Source organism: Mercenaria mercenaria, chromosome 11, assembly GCF_021730395.1.
Source record: "Mercenaria mercenaria strain notata chromosome 11, MADL_Memer_1, whole genome shotgun sequence".
NCBI classification, from domain to species: Eukaryota; Metazoa; Mollusca; class Bivalvia; order Venerida; family Veneridae; genus Mercenaria; species Mercenaria mercenaria.
In genome coordinates this window covers 58253081-58278403 of record NC_069371.1, presented here as the reverse complement: position 1 = coordinate 58278403, position 25323 = coordinate 58253081, and the positions used below count along the sequence as shown (strand labels likewise).

The 25323-nt window shown below is 34.5% G+C and overlaps 1 protein-coding gene across 1 annotated transcript; it reads left to right on the top strand.

The window, feature by feature from the left end:
- Positions 1–906: 906 nt before the first annotated feature.
- On the top strand, positions 907–25323 carry LOC123532280 (ras-related protein M-Ras-like). Its single transcript, XM_045313686.2, has 6 exons — positions 907–1386; positions 5096–5249; positions 6328–6427; positions 8980–9059; positions 10377–10482; positions 11155–25323. Exons 1-5 carry the CDS (start codon positions 1197–1199, stop codon positions 10447–10449), a joined length of 597 nt encoding a protein of 198 aa, XP_045169621.1. The 5' UTR covers positions 907–1196; the 3' UTR covers positions 10450–10482; positions 11155–25323.

Below are 25323 nucleotides of genomic sequence, written 5' to 3'. Positions count from 1 at the left end.
CCACAAAAGTTCAGGATGAGGAATAATTTTGATAAAAACATTAACTAGTATAAAAGTGAATTTGACTTCTTGATATTGTGTAGCTGGAACACTGTGAATTAATATTGTAATATGATATTGTGAATTTGACTTCTTGGTGTAGAACAGTGAATGAAATAGTGTGATATGTTATTTTTACTTAGTAAATATGCAGTTGTGACTGTTCTGATGTTTTATTAATGTTTTTTGTAAATAAAGTTATAATTCTTATCAGCAGGATTTCTGTTCATTCTACAAATATTTCTAGAAAAGATTTTCCCTTCACAAATGTTCACGTACACCTTATTACTGGTGATTAATGGGTTTATATTAAGCCCACAGCTCAATTAATGCACAACCATTTATAGTTGATAGGTGTTGATTGCATTATTTTAGGTGCTAATAAATCAATTTTGTGTATTTTTCATACATAATCCCTAAGTTTCATAATAAAATATATATGTATTAATTAAAAAGAATTAAGAATAATACAAAAAATATTGGTGGTGGTGGGGGTGGGGGGGGGGGGGGGGGGGGGGGGGGGGGGGGGGGGGGGGGGGGGGGGGGTGACTAGGGGACGTAGGGGACATTTTGACTTGATACCGATGGATGAATATGAAAGAAAACCTAATCCAGCTAATAAATAGCAGTTGTGGGCACAATGTATCGGGATAATAATGTAAATTATCCAATAATATTTCAAGGAAACCTAACTTCGCCTATATAGCTCACCATACATGACTAATGTATATTTTGATAGCTCCAAATTTTTATTTAAAAATAGCAACCAATGCTTTTTTTAGTGTTATTTTTAGAATTTATCTGGACTATTTATATGCAATATAAGATAATTGCATTTTAAAACCTAAGAACAGTTTATGGGAATATATATGGACTAAGATCTATTAAAATAAATGTAGAAATATTTCTTTTTCTCTCTAAAATGGATAAAATATTATAATCTCTTCCATAAAATACTTCGTTCACAAATAATTCTACATAAATTTAGGACCCGGAAGTTCAAGGCCGTAGTAATGGCCGCTCCCATGATTTTTATTGCGAATGTTTTGTTTACTTAGTAATTTCACGCTTCTTTGACTAAAATAATTGCTTATTCATGGATATTGTGAAATTTACACAGTCGTCTCTCTGAAAACTGTCTCTGATGATAAAAAACAATGTCTAGAGCACCGAACGACAATAATTTGACAACGTACAAACTGGTGGTTGTTGGAGATGGAGGTGTGGGGAAAAGTGCGCTTACAATACAATTCTTTCAGAAGATGTTTGTGGTAGATTATGATCCAACGATTGAGGATTCATACATACAACATACTGAAATAGACGGAGAATGGTGTATACTTGATGGTAATCTAAAATTCATGTACAGATAACTCGCCAATAGCGGGTCACTATCAACACTTTTAGCATGTGGTGAAGAATGTTTAGACTTTCATGATATCTAAACTTACTAACACTTAAAACTATTGCTCACATTCATTTAAATGTTTGATTTATTTGAATCTATCTTTTATGTCTGAAGTTATAATGAAATATTTAAACCTGTCCGATTCACCAATAGGGGGTCGCTTTTGCCAATAGAGGGTCACCTAGTTTATCATATTTTCTATCCATTTAAAACAGTCTTTTTTCTGACAAAACATGACTGTGGTATTGGAAATAAACATTTCAAGGCAGAATATAATGAGAATCAATATGTTTACATTTCAAACTGGAGATACTAGGTAAAAGGAATATAGTGCTAGTTTTCACAGTTGTATTCTAAGCATAATTAGCACCAACTATATCTAAAACAAAAAAAAGTATTGATGCACAGAACCTTATTCATTTATCTAAATTTGCCAGTTCAAACCATTATTACATCAAATCAACCATTGATTTGTATTTTTAAGCAGAATAAACAATCTTTTGATTATCCCTGATATGGGTGACCCTTTATTGACTAAATGGCCGCCTCTGCTTGATGGCACTTTTTTTCATCGAAGTCAATCTAAAATTCATAATCATATTATTCCTATGAAAGTGTGTGTTTCACTCTTGAAAATGGTACCAAATTTGTGTGGTTTTATCTAAGAAACTGTGAGGTATGCTCCAAAATATTCTACTTTGAAGAATTCAAGAGTGCTAAAATCCAAGTCAGGAAACTGGTTGCAAGAGTTATCTATTCATAGAACTCAAACTCATTAGATTAGATCCATCTTCTTTTGTGTAATAATTGGTAAGTGATAAGTTTATATTACTGGATACTTAAACATTGTATACTCTAATATGTATTAGAGAGATTCACATTTTATTTTCAAGTGACCCGCTATTGGCAGTGATTCTCTACTGGCGAGTTGACTGTAGTGTTTCTTTTTGCGGTTTTTGTTGGAACGGTCTATCCTACCGGTAACAGGATGCCTAGCCTGCGTTCTAGCTGTCTAGTTACTGGACGGCTAGCAAATCCCCAGAGAATTTTCTAGCTATCCGGTAAACAATTTCTTAATGAATAAGTAATGATTGAATATAAATTTACCTGTTATTAATACTTATAAATCTGTAAACAAAATTTGTGTGAAGAGATATACAAAAGTATATTTTTAATCATCTTGAATACACTACTGCATTTTCAGCCGATAAAACAAAAGGGACGGAGACAGTGACAGTCAGAAGTTATCACGCTGTCCCGAGATGTTCTATTATTTGGACTTAGTAGGTGGTCTAGTGGTTACAGGCTTGACCTTCAATCCAGAGGTCTGTGGTTTCGAATCCCGGTCCAGGCATTGGAAATTTCTGAGATGTTCTTGAGTGTCGCCCATGTGTGTATTGGTGCTATACACCAAGCACGTTAAAGAACCAGACTGTCTATTTGCAAAGACCTAGGTTAAGTTAGCTGGACAGGCCGGCCTGTATCTGAATTTGTTCTCTCTTTCCGTTCTAAGGGCTTTATCTCATTCTGTCCCTCTTGTCAGATCGCTCCGAGTCTGTACTAGTAGAGGATGAATTTCACACCCTGTGTGGCTGCGATTGCTATATGTGAAGTGCCTTTGAATGTGTTTATCATGAAAAGGGCGCTATATAGATTTGGTATAATAGTAATAATAATAATAATAATAATTAGTTGCTTAACAAAGAATGCAGTACACTTATTTCCCAAGTCAACGTCGCCTAGACATCTAAATCTAACGTCTCAGGGGTTCCACTAGACCTGAAAACCCAAGAGTCCCAGGACCCTTGGCCCAAATTTTGAAGGGTCCTTTTCCAAAATACAGGAGTCCTGTCCCAACATGTCCATATAATTGACTATATTTTTTTATTTAGTAATACGTAGATCTTTACCTAAGAAAACAATAAACTCAGGATCATGTTACAACATAATAAAAATGTCAGTTTCAGGTCATTTAGTCTATTAGATAGATGGTCTATCAGACCTTGTGGGTATGACATTGTATAGATGTTGGATTTAGGTCATCCAGATAAATCCAGTTATTGTAACAACTTATTAGCTATTTTAAAAGTGATTAACAGTGTCTTTTGGTATCATGCTGCACACATTTATAAGCATTTAAACCTTTTTTGAACAATCCAATTAGTCATCAAATTTAATATTAATATATATTATAATGTCATTACTTCTATTTAAACATTTCATGAGTTTTTACAGTGTTTTTTTTTGTCTTTCGCTTTCGTTTTTCAATGTCTTTCGGTATTTATATACACCGTAATAACAGGACAACATAAAAATTATAACTAACAAAACGGTCAGATTAACATATAATTCTATAGTTTTAAAATTTATATAGATAGAAAGAAATATGAAGAACAAAGTGATCCTTAAGTTAATAACCAGAAAATGGAGGCTGCTGCATGCACTTGTTATTGGAACTTTCATGTTTTGTTATCATTTTTGGAGTTATGGCCCATTTTTGCACTTCGAAAATTACAAGTACATCGGAACATTGTTGACTCAACTCCTATAGACTTGGTATTCATAATCAACAGAAAGTGGGCATGTGTATATTTCTGAGACTTTCATTTCCATTTATTATTTTTGTAGGTATGACCCTTTTGTGGACTTTGTGATATTACAACGACATCAGATTAAGAACATTTTGTACTCAAGCCCTCTATTTAGTTATTTATGAGACTTGGTATACATCATCAAAATAAAATGGACATGCACATGTTTTTTGGGTCTTTTATGACCGAGAATTCTTAAAACAGAACAAGAACAGAAGATAACTTTTATTTTAATATGACTAGCAATGCTTAAATCATCACAATGATATTAAAAATATGTTGATGTCACATCGACGAGATATTTAGCACCATGTATGCATCTAGAAAGAGCGCTTTCATATTTGAACTAAATAGCATGTTTAAAACAAAATGTCACATTGCACAACTCTCTTAAATTGATTTACACACATACTGAGTTGGTTATAAATTCACTTTGCATAATAATTTGCCATCATTTTCGCCCAAATTGAACTCTTCCACAAGACGTGTTACCATTTCTGGTCCTGGTGTGTCAAAGGAATGCGACGACCTACCATTTGGCGCCATGCATGCATGAAGAAACAGTTCTATCATAGTTGATCTAAATTTTTCAATAAAAGACATATTAGAATTGAAAGAATTTATAGCAAATCTGTGTTTTAATACTATTTATACACTTGGGCGTTTATACGTTGTTCAAAATAATTTCACTGAGGCTGTGCCCTCGTGAAACTATTAAGCCTAACATATAACCACCCATCATGTATAAATAACGTTAAAACACGGTTTAACTATAAATTATTTCTTAATTATTAAACACAGATTACAAACAATAGTACCATGATTGTGAACAAAATACAGATAGTATGTTTGCTGTTCAATTATTTTCTCCTCCTTTGGCTGTGGAATCTGCTGCAGAAAGTCTGGTACCTGAGAAGTAATGAGTAAGGTTACACTTATAGCATGCATATTTTATAAAAGATCTTAAAAATGTTCACCATAGAATAATTCCCATAATTCATTTCTTTTCTTTTTTTTGCATGTCTTCCTAAAATGATTCAATAATTCTTCATTTCAGTTCTCGATACAGCTGGTCAGGAAGAGTTCAGTGCTATGCGTGAGCAGTACATGCGTAAGGGAGATGGTTTTATGCTTGTATACTCTGTGACTGATCCAGCAAGCTTTGAAAACATGTCAAGCTTCCATACACAAATTCTAAGAGTTAAAGACAAGTAAGATATATGCCTTTATAATTTCCGTAACATCTCTGAAAGGCAAATAAAATACCTGTACCAGCTTCTGAACAAAGGCAGCTATTTCCCCTGGCTCAATGTCATTGGCTCCCTATTCCATTGGGCTGTTAAGATTTGTGTGTATGCAAGTTTGATAATGAGCCAAATCGCCCCAGGCACTTCAGAATTATGGCCCTTGAATTACCGAAAAATGGCCTTTTTACACTTGTCTGTGCTCTAAATTGAAGAGTTCTCATCCGATCTTCACCAAACATTAACAAAATGTGTTTACCAATAAGTTCTCGGCCAAATTCGATAACGAGCCAAATCGCCCCAGGCAGTTCAGAATTATGGCCCTTGAATTACCGAAAATCGCTCTGTATTCACTTGACCTCTCTCTAAGTCGAATATTTCTCATCCGATGTTCACCAAAATTGAACGAAATGTGTTTGCCAATTATTCCTCAGCCAAGTGCCATAACTAGCCAAATCAGCCCAGGCACTTCAGAATTAGGCCCTTGAATTACCGAAAATCGCTCTTTACACACTTGACACACTCTTAAGTCGAGTATTTCTCATTCGATGTTACCAAACTTTAACAAAACGTGTTTGCCGATAAGTCCTCGGCCAAGTTTGATAACTAGCCAAATCAGCTCAGGCAGTTCAGAATTATGGCCCTTGAATTAACGAAAATCGCCCTGTACACACTTGTCCGCACTCTTCAGTCGAACATTTCTCATTCGATCTTCACTACACTTGAACAAAATGTGTTTGCCAATAAGTCCTCGGCCAAGTTCAATAACTAGTCAGATCGGCCCAGGCACTTCAGAATTGTGTTTGCCAATAAGTCCTTGGCCAAGTTCAATAACTAGTCAGATCGGCCAAGGCACTTCAGAATTGTGGCCCTTGAATTACAGAAAATCTGGCTGTACACAGATGCCAGTGATACATGTATTGGTGCATGGTTGACTCAGATACATAACTATTCAGATGATTAGGCGGTTGAGGGAGACATGCGCTATTCTCAAAAGCAGCTCTAGTTTTACATGTATGAAGTTATGACATGTTTTCTGTTTCAGAGATGCTTACCCAATGTTGCTTGTAGCTAATAAAATAGATTTGGTCCGGCAAAGGAAGGTCTCGGAGGAACAGGGGAGAGCACTGGCTGCTCATTTAAGGGTAACTTTACTGCATTAGATTTCTTACATATATGTAATTACTAAATGATAAAGTTTAATTTTAATGTTATTTTTATCTTACCCGAGCACAAAATGCTCATGGTGAGCTACAGTGATCATTAACCGTCAGTCTGCATTAATAATTACTTCAAAAAACATCTCCTTTAAACCATTTGTTTGATTTTGATGAAACTTGGCAAGGATATTCCTTGGGTGATCCTCTTCCTAAGTCGTTCAAAAAGTTCAACTTGGTTGAAAAATGGCGACCATAATTGAAAATAGACAATCTTCAAACAACATCTTTACCTGAACTCAGCATGCTGGTCTGAATTTCATTGAAATATTCTTTGGGAGTCCCCCTACAAAGAGTGTTCACATCCTTTTAATTTGTCTGAAAACATGGCCACCAGGGGGCACATTTCTTTTCTCCTGTGTATTGGAACTTAAAAAATCTTCATGCCAGAAACTGCCGAATTAAAGTAAGTTAAAGTAATTTCACACAAATGAATCTTGGATGACTTTTTCCAACTGCTGGCCCAATTTTGAAATAATTTTGCAGTAAAGGTTTTGGTTGACTCTCTACCAAGGTGGTTCAAATTCTTGTGATTTGTCCAAAAAATGGCCACATGTGTCTCTATTATAGAGACACAGCTGATTTTTAACTTTCATTTTATAACTATAAAAACCAAATCATATTGTAAATCTCTTCATTTGCTGCACAGAACACTTTAAATTTTGAAGATATCTCTACTAGAAGTAAAGTTATGAATATTTTAGTTAGTGGGAACTTTACACAAATGTTCCTTTGACGACCCTTTATAAGTTTTCAAATTCTTGAGATTTGTCATAAAAGGGTAAGGCCACCAGAGGGTGTGGTACCTTTCTCCTTTTTAGCTCACCTCAGCCAAAGGCTCATGGTGAGCTTTTGTGACCGCTCAGTGTCCGTCGTGCGTCGTGTGTCCATCAACATTTTCTAAAAAAAATTTCTTCTTGAAAACCACTGGGCAGAATTACACCAAACCTAACAGAAATGATCCTTGGATGGCCCCCTTTCAAAATTGTTCAAAGAATTGAATTCCATGCAGAACTCTGGTTGCCATGGCAACTGAAAGGAAAAACTTTAAAAATCTTCTTGTCCAAAACCACAGGGCCTAGGGCTTTGATATCTGGTGTGTAGCATTATCTAGTGGTCCTCTACCAAAATTATTCAAATTATCACCCTAGGGTCAAATATGGCCCCACTCTGGGGGTCACATAGTTTATATAGACTTTTATAGGGAAAACTTTGAAAATCTTCTTGTCCAAAACCACAGGGCCTAGGGCTTTGATATTTGGTGTGTAGCATCATCTAGTGGTCCTCTACCAAAATTGTTCAAATTATCCCCTTAGGGTCAAATATAGCCCCCCCCCCCCTTGATATTTGGTTTGTAGCATTGTCTTATGGTCCTCAACCAAAATTGTTCAAATTGTACCCCTGGGGTGAAAAGAGGCCCTGGCCTGTCCTGGGGGTCCAAAGTTTTATATAGACTTATATAGGAAACAACTTTAAAAATCTTCTTGTCTGAAACCATATGACCTAGGCTTTTGATATTTGGTATGATGCATTGTCTAGTAGCCGTCTACCAAAATTGTTCAAATTATGCCCCTGGGGTTAAAAGAGCCCCGCCCTGGGGTCACTTAGCTATTATGTGAGTTATATAGGAAAAAATACTTAAAAATCATCTGATCCTATTTCCAAGACTGTTTAATTATAATTACCTGATGACCCCAAGTTATATGATGTCACTTGACTGTGACCTTGACCTACTGACCTACTTTCCTGTTTTTTAAGATACAGCCTTGAAATTTTGATGACATACACAGTTTTGCACACCAGTCGTAAAACTGAATTTCATTGACCATGAATTTGACCTACTGACTTTCTTAATATTTTATCATCAGTTTGTCATTTGAAACATGTGGCTCTTATTACTCAGGTGAGCGATCCAGGGTCATCATGACCCTCTTGTATGTATATTGTGGAAACTTCAGAAATATTGATCTCAGAAACTACCTTAGTCACAGTCTGGTTTTTCTCTCACCAAGATTTAAATTTTATTCGTAATAACATGGCCACCAGAGCTAAAAATTGAAGAAAAAAACATCCCCTAACCCATTTGTTTGATTTTGAAATAATTTCTTAGAAGTGTTCCATGTATTACTATGTGCAAAGAATGTTCATTTTGATAGTTAATAAAACAGGCTGCCAGAGCTAAAAATAGAAAAATTAACATAACTAATACACAAAAACCTCTTGTTCGATTTTAAAATAATGTTACAGACAGAGAATAGCTGTATTTGTCAAAACAGCAAAATTTGATACCAACAGAAGGAAATTATTTGTATCGCTAGCTAGAAGTTCTTATCTATCTCTTTTTTAAAAACTTTGATTTTAAGGTCTTTGATATCACTTAGTTGCTTTAAGTATTTAATCATTATTTCCCAGTAGTGTAGTACCTCTCCACCATTATGTCACTTGAATATGTCACTGATACATTACATGTATATTTTCAGCTACCATATATTGAAACAAGTGCTAAAGATCCGCCTGTCAATGTAGATTTGGCCTTCCATGATGTTGTTCGAGTGATAAGGTAACAGCTTCAGTTGAATACATTCACAGTATCACCTTCTCTCAGTTATTTTACTTAGTTACATAAAGGTCTTGAAATCTGCGAGTACTAGAAAATTCATAGTCAAAACAAGAAAATTCATAGTCAAAACAAGAAAATTCATTGTTCTAACAAGAAAATTTGTAGTCTTTAAATTGTCTTCCAAATAGGTCGAATTAATGCATTAAAGTTGTTATCATTGCCATAATGAAATTTAAATTTGTAAAAAAGTGTAATAAACTAACTCAGTGACATAAGTCTTTGTCAAGTTTTGGTTCCACGAATAACCGGATATGCTGTCTGACGGACTTTGATTTTAAACATTTCAAGTTTCTGTAAATATAGATAAAATTGTATGTATACTGAATATTAAACATCAGATAGTGATCTCCTCCATATCTTGTACTTGTTTACCTACTCTTATTCTACTCTGCATTTTTAGCTTATCTGATTTTTTGAAAAAAAAAAGATGAGTTATTGTCATCACTTGATCGGCGTCGGCGTTGCCTGGTTAAGTTTTATGTTTAGATCAGCTTTTCTCCTAAACAATCAAAGGTATTGCTTTGAACACTTGTTCACCATCAATAGCTGACCCTGTACAGCAAGAAGCATAACTCATTGCAAGAATTATGGCCCCTTTTGGACTTAGAAAATATCAGATGTCTTGGTTAAGTTTTATGTTTAGGTCAACTTCTCTCCTAAACTATCAAGGCTATCGCTTTGAAACTTGCAACAGTTGTTCACCATCATAAGCTGACCCTGAACATTAAGAAACATAACTCTGTCCTGCTTTTTGCAAGAATTATTGCCTCTTTTGGACTTAGAAAATCAGATTTCTTGGTTAAGTTTTATGTTTAGGTCAGCTTTTCTCATAAACTATCGAAGCTATTGCTTTAAAACTTGCAACATATGTTCACCATCATAAGCTGACCCTGTACAGCAAAGGAAGAAATAGATAACTCTGTCCTGCTTTTTGCAAGAATTATGGCCCCTTTTGGACTTAGAAAATAACAGATTTATTGGTTAAGTTTTATGTTAGGTAAACTTTTCTCCTTAACTATCAAAGCTATTGCTTTAAAACTTGCAACAGTTGTTCACCATCATAAGCTGACTCTGTACATCAAGAAACATAACTCCTGTTTTTTTGCAAGAATTATGGCCCTTTTTGGACTTAGAAAATCATGGGTAGGACAACTTTTCTATTATACAAAAAAATCAGATGAGCATCAGCACCCGCAAGGCGGTGCTCTTGTTGCTAAATGTTATATAAATGTTACATTGTTTTACCCTGTCTTACAGACAACAACCAAAAGAATTCAAGAAACAGCTCAAAACACACAAAGGAAAGCGGCGGAGATGTACAATACTATAAATGTTTGTTAAAATTTGACCCGTTATATAAATGGTAACTACCTTTTGTAAGTTTGTTATTGTGCATTTTCTTTACACTTTCCTGTCTGGGAAGAAAATCACCACCAAATTTTTATTTAGCTGTTATGCGCCCTTAGTTGTGTAAACACTTGTATTGTTGTTATTTTAGTTTTTGAGGGCTGATTCAGCAGGAGAGTTAAGTTTGTTAACAAGGAGGACACATGCTATTAACACACCTTTTACATTATGTGCTATTCCATGGCAAAGTGTCATGATTGTATACATTGTATGTTTACCAGAAGAAGTTTGTTTTAAATACGAAACACGTTGCAAACATGAGTTGTCTTCTTTCTTTACCTATATTATGGCAAAGTGTAAGGGTACATCAGCCTCATGACTGTAAGTACTCAGCTTCGTAGACTGTGTCAGAGGCCCTGGAAGCTGTCTAGGGAAGTTTGTGAGAATTTTGTCTATACCAGTAGTTGAATAAATTCGCCTTCACTAATTCTGTAGGGAGAGAATTCAGGACCTTTGGTTATGTTAATTGAACAGTGTAACATTACTTAGATACAGTTGAAGAACACTATTCAAGGAACAGTAGAATGAGTAAATGGTGGAGATATTGTCAGTAAATACTTCGTGTAATTTTGATGCAATTATATTTATTTAAGAACTATAAATTACACTTTATGTTTTCTCTTTTCAGAAGTGTTTCTTCCTTCCTGATAGAAAGAAATAGGTTATTTGAAGTCACCAATGTGCCATTGTCCATTAGAAAGCCCAGAAGAGTTTAGCATTTACTTAGATGAAATACTAATACTAGATGAAATTACTTGCATTTACATACAGTACAACCTGTGTAGATATAACACTGTATGAATGGCTAAAATATCTGTGTGGTACAGAGTTTGTTGCTTTAGAGAACTTTATTTATCAGGAGCATTTTCCTACCAGAATACATGTGTGTCTTTCTAGGGAGAGCCGTTAACACAAGTTTTGCTGTATTGTGTAGAGAAAAAGCATTTTTACTTTTGACTTTATTTAAGTAACTCAGGTTTTACATTTTCTATATGATTCTATTTGATGTGAGTTGAATGTGGATTTTGAAGATTTTATATACTAGATAGATAGATAGGTAAGCAGAACAGACATGTAATACAGCTTCTACTGTTGATTATGTATCATTTCCATACAAAAGTAAAAAAAAAAATCATTGACATAACAACTTGTAATGTTAGCATATAAAAATATGTGTGACATTGACTTTGTCATTTCCTTGTATCGATTTTGTCACTGAATTTAGAAGGTACACTCAACCCTGCATATAAGTACCACTCTTACAAAAACAGTTGTTTTTGTTGGGGGATGGTCTTTATTCAAGCCCCGTTAATGTTAAACTTGGGGAATACAATAAGAGGTATTTACAAGCTGTTCTATTACAAAGGTTGTCTGAAACACATGCTTTACTGTATTTAGATATTGTTTGTTTGAAAATGCTGTCTGTACACATAAACAGACTGAAAAACAAAACGTGTTGCATCATGGTGCTTTATTCAACATATTCTAAACATTTTACAGTAGCTCTTGAATGGTGTACCATTACAAACTGTATTCTCTAAAAGTGGATGAAACTTTAATTTTTAGCTCATCTGATTTTTTTGAAAAAAAAATGATTTATTGTCATCACTTGAGCGGTTTTCGGCGTCGGCGTTGCCTGGTTAAGTTTTATGTTTAGGTCAGCTTTTCTCCTAAACTATCAAAGCTATTGCTTTGAAACTTGGAATACTTGTTCACCATCATAAGCTGACCCTGTATAGCAAGAAACATAACTCCATCTTGCTTTTTGCAAGATTTATGGCCCCTTTTGTACTTAGAAAATATCAGATTTCTTGGTTAAGTTTTATGTTTAGGTCAACTTTTCTCCTAAACTATCAAAGCTATTGCTTTGAAACTTGGAATACTTGTTCACCATCATAAGCAGACCGTGTACATCAAGAAACATAACTCCATCCTGCTTTTTGCAAGATTTATGGCCCCTTTTGGACTTAGAAAATATCAGATTTCTTGGTTAAGTTTTATGTTTAGGTCAACTTTTTCTCTTAAACTATCAAAGCTATTGCTTTGAAACTTGCAACACTTGTTGACCATCCTAAGCTGACCCTGTACAGCAAGCAACATAACTCCATCCTGCTTTTTGCAATAATTATTGCCCCTTTTGGACTTAGAAAATCATTTTCTTGGTTGAGTATTATGTTTAAGTCAACTTTTCTCATAAACTATCGAAGCTATTGCTTTAAAACTTGCAACAGTTTTTCACCATCATAAGTGTACACTAAACACCAAGAAACATAACTCTATCCTGCTTTTTGCAAGAATGATGGCCCTTTTTAGACTTAGAAAATCATGGGTAGGACAATATTTCTATTACACAAAAAAAATCAGATGAGCGTCAGCACCCGCAAGGCGGTGCTCTTGTTTGTTGTGTTTTGGTTTGGAATTTAGAAGGTACTTCCATTTCCTGTAAATGAAATTGTAAACACATGATTCATTGACACGGTTGTACCAAAGATTTCTATCAGGAAAGAAATTTAGGTTTACATTATAGTTATGAAGTAGCAACTTAAGATGTTTAATGAAATTGCTAGATAAATGTTATAACTATATTGTTAGCTCGACTATTCATAGAATAGTAGAGCTATTGGACTCGCCCATGCGTCGGCGTCCGCGTCCCGATTTGGTTAAGGTTTTGAATATAAGCTGGTATCTCAGTAACCACTTGTGGGAATGGATTGAAACTTCAAACACTTATTCATTGTGATAAACTGACCTACGCTGCACAGGTTCCATAACTCTATTTTGCTTTTTTACAAAATTATGCCCCTTTTTCGTCTTAGAAATTTTTGGTTAAGGTTTTGTATGTGAGCTGGTATCTCAGTACTTACTAATGGGAATGGATTGAAACTTCACATACTTGTTCACTGTCATGATCTGACATGCACTAAGCAAGTCCCATAACTCTACTCTTTTTTTTTTTCAAAATTATGCCCCTTTTCCGACTTAGCAGTTTTTGGTTAAATTTTTGTATGTAATCTGATATCTCAGTATCCACTAATTGGAATGGATTGAAACTTCACACACTTCTTCACTATCATGATCTAACATGCACTGTGAAGGTCCCATAACTCTACTTTGCATTTTTACAAAATTATGCCCCTTTTTTGACTTAGCAGTTTTTGGTTAAGTTTTTGTATGTAAGCTGGTATCTCAGTATCCACAAATTGGAAAGGATTGAAACTTCACACACTTGTTCACTGTCATGATATGACATGCAGTACAGAGGTTCAATACCTCTACTTTGCATTTTACAAAATTATGCCCCTTTTTCAACTTTTGTATTAATTCAGTTGACAAGGCTGTTGAATAGTCGAGCGTTGCTGTCCTCTGACAGCTCTTTTTTTTATTATGATGTGCAACCTGAATGTATGTGTCCTTAAGAAATCTGAGATTGTTATTTTACTGTTATAGCATCAAGTGCCTGATATTTCATGAGTTGATTGCAAAACTGTTTGATCTCCATCTTTGTTTTACAATGAACTTTGTGTTAGTTGTGTTGTTTTTATGCAAGTGATGATAGGAGAGATTGTACCAGGGACCAAGATGATCTCCAGATAATTGTATATATGATTATAATATGTTTTAGTGTTCACAGTAGGATTTCCTGGCTCCAGAGTTAAATGCTTCTTACTCAAATTTCTGCATTTTTCAAGTGGAAGTTTTTTTGTTTGTTTTAATAAGAAAAGTCATAGTAACTGGTACTGAAAGAAGTTAAGTCAAAATTCTGTTTCTCCATGATCAGCAAAACATTAAAAAATAAATATATAAAAAATATGGTACAGTTTTCTGCATAATATAATTTGAAAACAAAAAAATTGAATACTTTCCACATTACCGCAGTACCACTTCATACATTAAATAACTTAGGGGAAATGTTATCATGGACAAGAGGTTTTACTCTGAAGACAGTTTAGTCTAGAATTCACATAGTAAGTAAGAAAAGAGGCATCTCAAGGAAGTTCTACTGGTATTGAAATTATAGTGAATGTCAAATTTTGGAAACAATCTCAGGGTGAAAATGAATATCGGTGACATATATTTAAAAACTTAAATCTACATTCTATGGGATTTTGATAAGTTTATTTAACATTTATTATTGTTGTTGGGAATTGCACTTGTTTTGTAGGTACTTGGTTCTTTTTCAGCACTTTGAATATTTTTCCCTACGGTGTGATTCTATATTTTGATTTACCTAGCACTTTTTGTGAAGCATAATTTTACTAGAAAGGTTGTTAAAAATCCAAGATGGCAGATGTTTTTATCTTTATGTTGATTTGTTTATACACAATATATAAAACAGATATAAACTTTATATATATTATGTTTTTTCATATATGTTCATATTTTATATATGTTTGTACTTTTTGGTTGTTACATTGTTCTGTACGTTATAAGGCTGTATAGTGTCTGATAGTCACATACACTTCCTCATTTATAAAATATAGTTGACAGTTGCTGCAAATATCTCATCTCTTGGTCCTGATTAGCTTAGTAGGAAGAACACAATACTAGGGACTAGGGATTGAGTTCGATCCCCCTACCCTTTCTTCCCAGGTGCATTCTATGCACACCATGACCATTTTACAGAAAACAATGTGTCTGAAGTCATTTTTCCTCTGCCTCCAAGGCATGCGAAAAAGATATTACTGGTTCAGAGTCCAGCAACATTTGGTAGGTTAACTGTCTGCCATTGCATAAAACAAATAATGACAAAAAAATGTGTTAAACAAAGTAAACATTTCATTTCTTGGTCATTATAAATGGAAATCAGCGAGTTTTATGCAGTGTTTTATGATAAAACACTGTGAAATATGTTGGAATGTAGTTATTTACAGTAAAATCTAGCAAATATCTGTCAACAATGTCTGGATTGTGTACATAGAGCTGCTGTTGATCAACAAGTGCATTATAACTTTGAATGAGTAAATGTTTTTCTTTTTTTTTTTCCTGATTTTATTTTATATATCCAAAACGTTTTTTTAACTGTTATTGGAATTAACATCCTTTTAGCTAGACTGTTAAAAGAACAGTGAGAGCTATTCTACTCGCCCATGCATTAGCGTCACACCTTCATTTAAGCCTTATCTCAATAACCATTGCATGTATTGAATTAAAACATCACAGAGGGCTTTCTAGTCATCAAAACCTACTGCAGTATTCAAGATAGATAACACTTGGTTGAATTTAAGTGCAAATTACAGCACTTTTTTTACTTACAATTTTTGGTTAAAGTTTTTCTTACTGATAGACTGGCGTAATCTGTATGACCCAGGGCTTTCTGTAGGTTCTGAAACTCAAGAGTCATTGACTCTTCAGCCAAAATTTTCAAGGATCAAAATCAGATTTTCAAGAGTCAAGATCAGCTTTTGAGGGGTCAAGCTACATGTATACTGTTATTAATGCAACTCCCACAGACTTTATCTAAAACAAGTACATTAGTCATAACAGATTTTCTTAAGCAATTCATATTTTAGTTGTCTTATTTTGCACATTGCCTAAAAGTGGGTGGGGTTTGGTGCTTTGCATGATTTTATTCTCGGCAAATTCTTCTAAATAAGAGCTGCTTCGGAAACAGTGATCATATTTTTCTTCAATGCAGACTTTTTATTGGCTTTTTATTCAGATTGTACTAGAAAAATCTTGTTAGAAATGATAAAAATGTCCGAAAATGGCGGTCGCGAAAACGAGTGACAAATACGGAAAACGAAAGTAAACATTTAAAATTCTTGAAAAAAATAACTGTTTTAAATTTCATTTTTTCATCATACCTCGTATAATTTCAGCTTATTTAAAGCATTTTATTTCTTTAGGCCCAAACAAAGCCTCGGCAATGATAATAAATTTGCTATAGACTGTGACTGCCGACCGGCTCATGTAATCGTATCAAGCACACAAAATAATTAACAAGTGGTACAAACACGATAATCTAAGGCTGCATTGTTTATCAGTTAACTTTTACACATTGATCAATTTACACCTTTGATAATGTCAAGGCATTATTGTACTAAATACAAACCGCGAGATGATCACGTGTCAGTCGGCAAGTGGCGTGACTAACATCTATCAGTAGCTAATTAACATACGACGCTCCGCCTTCTGCCATATTTCCGCTTGTGCCGGCGAACAATATTGAAATTCACTGGGGTTTTGATTGACAGGGAGGGGCAGAACTTTCGAACTTGAGACACATCAAAGTAAATTTCTGCGAGTCAAGCCAACGCACTTGGCATATTTTATGCGGGTCAAAACCCGGGACCTTGGGTCAGCCGAACGCCCTGATGACCCTTTTTTGTCTCAGAAGTTGTGGAATAGTCAAGCGTGCTGTCTTATGGGCAGCTCTTGTTGGTTAATTATAAGTGCTTTATACTTGTACACTATTAGCATAATTGTAGTTTTGTATTTGCCTGTCATGTATTGGAACCATTCTTTACAATAAAGCCAAAAGGACCACTTTTGTGGTGTCTGTTTTGAAAAGAAGCTGGTTTTTAAGTATTTTTAAAACAAAATTTCTTTGTAATATTTTCAGTAAAAGATGCAGAAACAAAACTCGTTATTTATATTTATGGAAATCATATTCTTGAGTCATTTGCTACTGTGTTTTGTTTATCACAGATACTTATTTTGTTATAAGTAAGTCATGTCAAGAGTCTGAATATTTGTATAACCCTTACCCTGCTAAATTTCTATAATGAACTTGTCCATCTTTCAATTTGGACAGTACCATTAACTGTTAAAAGGTGTGCTTACCAAAAATTTACTGACTGAATGGCAAACATTGCACATCATGATCAAGGATGTGCAGGCTGATCTTGGTCTGCACTGGTCAGATACTATTAGGCAGAATCATTTGTAGCCAGCTGGGTAAAGGTTAAAATTTTAAGATTCAAGATTTTGAATATTTATGATTTTACGATTTAAGATTTTAGATATTTATTTTCTTGAGTACAAGAAATAATCGAAGGTGTATTGATTTAGTTCTGTCTGTCTGTATGTTACAAAGGTTGTCCACGCAAGTAGATATAATAAATTGACTGCTTGAAATATAATGTTGTATGCTAAATATAATGAGTCAGTTGCAAGAAAAAATAAATGGATAGCTCAGAATAAATAAATATTTGTTCTAAACATACCAGTGTAAAGAAAGAAGTTTATTAGGTATTCTTAAGAAGCAGGAGAACTAACAAGAAGTTATATTTTGTATAAACACATCCTGTAATAGCATTTGTAAGCATGTGTAAATGCATGGGCATGCATGTGTGTGTGTGTGTATGTGTGTGTGTCTTAAACAGATTATTAATGTTGAATTGATAATTTCATATATTGTTTGTAAAAAGTGTTATATATATGTAACGCCCATGTATTGCTCACAAAGATATGTATTATGATACCTCAATAGTATTCACCAAAATGTATTGTGTATGCACACTTCTGTTTGTTGGGAACAATTGTTTTGCATGATGATGTAAATCTAGCTTTTGAAGGTTTTATGAGGTATTTTGTATGGTGTCAAATTCATTGAACCAATTTTAAACAACTGATACTTTCAACAGGTCCAACATTTTTAAAATTTACATGCAGTATACCATAGCCTGCCCAACAGAGACTTGTGTCGCAAGTTTGAACTGATGGATGAGGCAAATGTTATCATAATACTTACAGTGGTTTGACCTGCTCTTCTGATTCATAGGAAGTTGTCTAGTACTTGCAGAGAACAAGTTAGTACAGAAGCCATCACATTATTGAAATACCAGTGTAAAATTACCTCTGACATTAAACATCTAAACCATAGAGTGAATCATAAGTATAAGAATGTCAGCTGTTTCTCAGTAATTAGTGCTTTGTTATGCAACAGATGCTAGCCTTTTTACTATTGATCTGCTTTTTAAATGAAGAAACAGGGCTTGGGGAAAGAAAAGTAGAACAGTACTTGCTTTTTTAGGACATAAGACACCAAATTCTTGTATTTTGAATTTATGTAAAATTACTATAAGTCACCTTTTTATAAATTTGCCTATAGTTTGTATTGTAGTAAGTGTGGACATATTGTGTATAATACAGATTGTAGGGTTTTATTTCGTTCCTTAGAATTTTTTTCCTTAAGTTTACTCTGTGCTGATATTTTTCTTTATACCATTGCTTTATGTTTGTTAGGCCAGGTCAAGTTTTTCTTAACATTTTGTATTTGTGGTTTTAGACACATCTGGGAATTTGTACATTTTATGAATCATTGGTTTCATACCTTACAGGGATATCTTGATAAAGTGCTATTCTAAATTTAGCTATTTTTACAGTTTATTACATGTAAATAATTTTTACCAAGACTTACCAGATACGAGCAGAAAGGTGGTTTAAAGTCTTATTTGACCTGGTCTAAAGTTAGTTTCTTTTCGTTTTGTATTTGTTTTGTTTCTGTGGCAACTAGTTGCTAGTCAGCTGCTTAAGGGTAGTGCAATACTAGATATGGTTTTATATGTACAGAGAACATATGTAGAACAGAAGGGATTGTGGTCTTGTTTCATTATTAAGGGTGAAATTATTAACTTGCTCTGAATTTCTTCTTGACCCAAGATAAAGGACGGGAAGACTAAGTTAATCATATAGAAATTATTATGTATGGAGAAGAAGCCATCTTTTAATTAAAATTTATAGAATGTTGACTGCTTGGTATAGATTGGAAGCTGGATAACTTAGTCCAGCCTTGGTTTTAAATTAGTATAGAGATAAGATAAACTTTCCTGTTGTTTTTATGCTCCCGGCATCTACTGATGGGGGAGGCATATAGTGATTGTCCTGTCCGTTCGTCCGTCAGTGTGTCCGTTCATCCGTCCGTATGAGGTTAACCAAATGGGACCGTTTCGTCTAGCATCAATACCCCTAACTAGAATGACTTGATATTAATGCAGTTGTAACCTGTGACCATTCCTAATCTTCAGACATCACCTGACCTCAGTTTGACCTTGATCTTGAACTTGACCTCGTTTTGGACTTAGGTTGCTTTGTATCGACAAGGATGCCACCGGGGGAATCAAGCGTTTATTGAATGCAGCTCCTTGTTTTTTGTTGCATTCACAAACATCAAACATTTTCAGTAACAACACTCTTATAACATGTTTTAAAACATAACCACTGACTGGTAATATCCTTCAAGGTGTATACTCTGTATACAAACTTTTCACCCAACTCTTGGACAAAAGTAAAGTGTTTTTCAACAGAAATTACAGTTGTTTAGAGATTTATTCTTGCCTACCTTGCAGACAAAGACAACAGTATTCTTGCTAGGAAAAAAGACAAGCTTCACACCTGCATTTTGATGTCATAATCACATGTACAATTTTATAATTTACAGTATCTTTAAAAAAATGGCAAAGGTAGGCAAGAAAATAATCTTACATATGTCCTTGTGTTAGATAGGTGTTTTTCCCTCCCTTAGGACAGAGTGGGTCAGAAACCTCATTGGCACTCAGTTTTTTATTCACTGCTATGCCTTGGGTTCGGAAAGCCCTGTCCTACACAGGCTGACATACGAGTCTTATAATGACCCCACTGTTCCCCTGTTATTGAAGATGTATTTTAGGTGCTTCTTAGGCCATTAATTCTCTATATTGTAGCAGTGCTTACTATCAGTCTTCTCTGTCCGCTTGTTTTATCCCCTGTACTTTTCTACATCTTTGTTTGGTACAAACTCTTATTGAAGACTATCTGTTTGAATCAGACAGTCTGAAATGATCATTTCTGAAAAAAAGTTTAAAAAACATTCTGGAAACTTGTGAATTTCTTGTAGAGTCAACCATCAGCAGAAATAATTTTGGTCGTATTCTTACTGAAACATCACTATATGTTTCCATGGCCAAGAACAACTTATATAATTTCTGCAAAAGCAATTGTTGGTCTATTATTGAAGGCTGTATTGTATTCAGGTTATACCTGTAGATGTTTTGTATTCACAAGTTTATTTCCACAGCATATGTACTGTATTTACTCATTGGAGAGACTTGACTTTCTAAGTTATATGACAATCATTAGTTTGTATAATCTGCTCACATTGTTGTGTCCTCCAGATAGATAGATGTTACAGTTGTGACATTAAATTGTTTTTTTTTCATGTAACACACAGTATATTGGATGTTACATTAGGTGTTACAGTTGTGACAATGATTTGTTACTCACTGTTGTCATAATATCCAGATATTACACATGTTTAATGATATTGAAATAAATTGTTCATGTAAAGAATATAGGACATTTCTTAAATGTTACAGTATAGATGATAACTGGTGACATATTAGTCTTGATATCCAGATATGACACCAGGTATTACATATACAGCAACAGATGTATCAGACTGAGAGTATTTGAAATGCTGAATTATAAAAAACATTACAATTGGCAATGATATCGAATTTCAGAGGTCAGCATCACTGTGTGACAGTGATGGAATGTGTACAAACCCAATTATTTTTCATACTCTGACTTATTTATGAACTAAAGACCAATTATTGCTATACAACAGATACTGGTGGGTGTATTAAAAATGTGGGGTATCTATTGTAACCAATAGCCCCAAATAACCTTTATGTTTATTTTGCTTTCACTGCTGTAAGATATATATACATTTATAATACTCTTCCACAATCTTACCCTGATTTATATACTCCCTAATCTTCCCTGCTGCTTATATATCTTTAGTGTATCTGTATTTTTTTTATTAGCATTTAATTTTTTTGTGAACAAACTTGTATTTGATATTTTTTCCAACATTGTTATACCTGTTTTTTTTTTATTTTATATTTGAACTATGTTCTTGATGAACTTACTGTATCTGTGCTTGTTGTAGTGTTCTTCAGATTTTGCTATTTCCCCAGGAACAACAAGTATTTGTGTACTACTTTGGAGTCATGCCTTTCTGTTTGTCCCTCCATCCAACATATTGGTCATATTGGAGGTCAAAGGTCAAATAGCTGTATTTCTTGTCCAGTCAATATCTCTTAAACCACTACAAGATTTTTTTTTAAACCAGAATCAGTTTTTAAGCTGGTCAGTATGACATGCAGAGAGTGGTTGACCTGTAAGAAAGTATTGTCAGGGATATAGTTTAAGCCCATGTTTATTTGAAACATCTTTGAAATGTAGCTGTTATGTGTATGATGTAATTTGGTAGCTCATGCAACATGATTGGGGTCATATCAGGAATAGTGATTCCATGTTTGGTCGTGCTTTAAGGGAAGACTTTATTTCATGTATTTAGTACATTACTTGTTACAAACTACTTTTCATAAAAGGTAATGAGTACAGTCTCTCAGACTTGCGTTTGTGAACCATTAATGGTAGTTGGCAATTGTTCTCATCTACTAGTCTGGTAGTTTTGAAGCTCATACAAGCACTTGACTTCCATGATCAGCTGGGAAATGCAGGATGGTAATTGACAACTGGCATTAGGGATCAAAATGTCTTGTATCTTGAGCATGACTTTAAACATAAGTGAGAGCTATTCTACTCACCTTGGCACCAGCGTCGCCATCATCATCAGTGCCACATGGTTAAACTTTTGCATGTAAGCTCTTTTTTCAGTAACCATTGCATGCATTGGATTGAAACTTTACACAGCGCTTTCTGTTCATCAGCCCTATTGAAATACCCTGAAATCCTGAAAATAAGCCACGGCTTATTTTAAATTTTCGTAAGGATTTGGTGGCTTATTATCAAGACTGGCTTATTTTTGAGTCCGGCGAACTTTTGAGTACATAATATTCACTAACTGTTTAAAAACCGGTGTATTTTTTTGTTGAGTACCAAAATACTGAAGATATGGATGTCATATAGTTTGCTTTTTAAGCTCACCTGTCACGAAGTGACAAGGTGAGCTTTTGTGATCGCGCAGTGTCCGTCGTCCGTTCGTGCATCCCTCCGTGCGTAAACTTTTCCTTGTGACATCTCTAGAGGTCACATTTTTCATGGGATCTTTATGAAAATGGGTCAGAATGTTCATCTTGGTAAATTCTAGGTCAAGTTCGAAACTGGGTCACGTGCCTTCAAAAACTAAGTCAGTAGGTCTAAAAATAGAAAAACCTTGTGACCTCTCTAGAGGCCATATATTTCACAAGATCTTCATGAAAGTTGGTCAGAATGTTCACCTTGATGATATCTAGGTCAAGTTCGAAACTGGGTCACGTGCCATCAAGAACTAGGTCAGTAGGTCAAATAATAGAAAAACCTTGTGACCTCTCTAAAGGCCATATTTTTCATGGGATCTATATGAAAGTTGGTCTGAATGTTCATCTTGATGATATCTAGATCAGGTTCGAAACTGGGTCACGTGCGGTCAAAAACTAGGTCAGTAGGTCTAAAAATAGAAAAACCTTGTGACCTTTCTAGAGGCCATAGATTTCACAAGATCTTCATGAAAATTGATCAGAACGTTCACCTTGATGATATCTAGATTAAGTTCGAAACTGGGTCACGTGCCGTCAAAAACTAGGTCAGTAGGTCAAATAATAGAAAAACCTTGTGACCTCTCTAAAGGCCATATTTTTCATGGGATCTGTATGAAAGTTGGTCTGAATGTTCATCTTGATGATATCTAGGTCATTTTGGAAACTGGGTCACGTGCGGTCAAAAACTAGGTCAGTAGGTCTAAAAATAGAAAAACCTTGTGACCTCTCTAGAGGCCATATATTTCATGAAATCTTCATGAAAATTGGTCAGAATGTTCACCTTGATGATATCTAAGTCAAGTTCGAAAGTGGGTCAAGTGCCTTCAAAAACTAGGTCAGTAGGTCAAATAATAGAAAAACCTTGTGACCTCTCTAGAGGCCATATTTTCCATGGGATCTGTATGAAAGTTGGTCTGAATGTTCATCTTGATGATATCTAGGTCAAGTTTGAAAGTGGGTCACGTGCCGTCAAAAACAAGGTCAGTAGGTCAAATAATAGAAAAACCTTGTGACCTCTCTAAAGGCCATATTTTTCAATGGATCTTCATGAAAGTTGGTCTGAATGTTCATCTTGATTATATCTAGGTCAAGTTCGAAACAGGGTCATGTGCGATCAAAAACTATGTCAGTAGGTCTAAAAATAGAAAAACCTTGTGACCTCTCTAGAGGCCATACTTGTGAATGGATCTCCATAAAAATTGGTCAGAATGTTCATCTTGATGATATCTAGTTCAAGTTCGAAAGTGGGTCACGTGCCATTAAAAAGTAGGTCAGTAGGTCAAATAATGAAAAAACGTTGTGACCTCTCTAGAGGCCATATTTTTCATGGGATCTGTATGAAAGTTGGTCTGAATGTCTATCTTCATGATATCTAGGTCAAGTTTGAAACTGGGTCAACTGCGATCAAAAACTAGGTCAGTAGGTCTTGAAATAGAAAAACCTTGTGACCTCTCTAGAGGCCATACCCTTGAATGGATCTTCATGAAAATTGGTCAGAATGTTCACCTTGATGATATCTAGGTCAAGTTTGAAACTGGGTCACGTGCCTTAAAAAACTAGGTCAATAGGTCAAATAATAGAAAAACCTTGTGACCTCTCTAGAGACCATATTTTTCAATGGATCTTCATGAAAATTGGTCAGAATTTTTATCTTGATAATATCTAGGTCAAGTTCAAAACTGGGTCACATGAGCTCAAAAACTAGGTCACTATGTCAAATAATAGAAAAAACGACGTCATACTCAAAACTGGATCATGTGGGAAGAGGTGAGCAATTCAGGACCATCATGGTCCTCTTGTAGTAAAAACTTCGACGTCGATAAATACTTATACTTCTGACATACCAGTTTTGTTACAATTTATTTCAATTTCTTAATGAAAATAATCCGATGCTTACAGATAATTACCCATTAAAAGCTTTTGTCTGGCCTAACAAACAAATACACATCTGATTTAATCGGCCAACGGGTATGAATAACTTACACAATAGGTGATAAACACAGGTCTGTGTTATACAGACCTGTCAAGTTAATTTGTAGAATTACTGACGTGACAAGAAGTGTTTGAGTCAGGATTTTTTCGCTTTTAAAGTTTTGATTTGTCCAGGGTTTTAAATATCAGCATAACTTGCATTGTTTTAGGTGTTTTTATTCCAGAGTATGTTTTATTGTTATTACGTGTGGAAATAAATCTGCTACGTACACGTTGGTAACTTTTGCTATCTTATATGGTGTCCTAACAAAGTCATTGACACTATTACTGATACAAAAAATTAGACAGCTTATTTCTGAGTGCGGCTAATTTATGAGCCCTTTGTGCCTGTAGTGAAATGGTGGCTTATTTTCAAGACCGGCTTATTTTCAGAATCGGCTTATTTTCGGGATTTCAGGGTAACTATGTTAGATAACTTGTGCTTGAATTTAATACAAATTGCCATAGTAAAATTTTAATATCTAATTATATATTGTTATAAAATAATGGAGTTACACATGTCTTGCCAAGTTATGGCCCTTGTTAAATTAACAAGTTGTGGAATAGTCAAGCATGTTGTCAGATGGACACCTCTCGTTCCAAATTCGGTGATTTTTTCTCTTTGTTTAAAGTTGTATGAAAACCTTATTTTTTTTTTGTGTCATCCCGAATAATAACAATTGTTTTTGTTGCTCCTTAGATGATTATTTTCTTTCTGTGAATGTTAAATAACATCCAGTCTTATCTTGTTCTGTAAGGCTAGTTATTTATCTGATATTACAATGATAATATTGACATAACACTTGGCACACGATACTATTTTTATATAAAATTATAATAAAGGCATATTAAATTCTCAA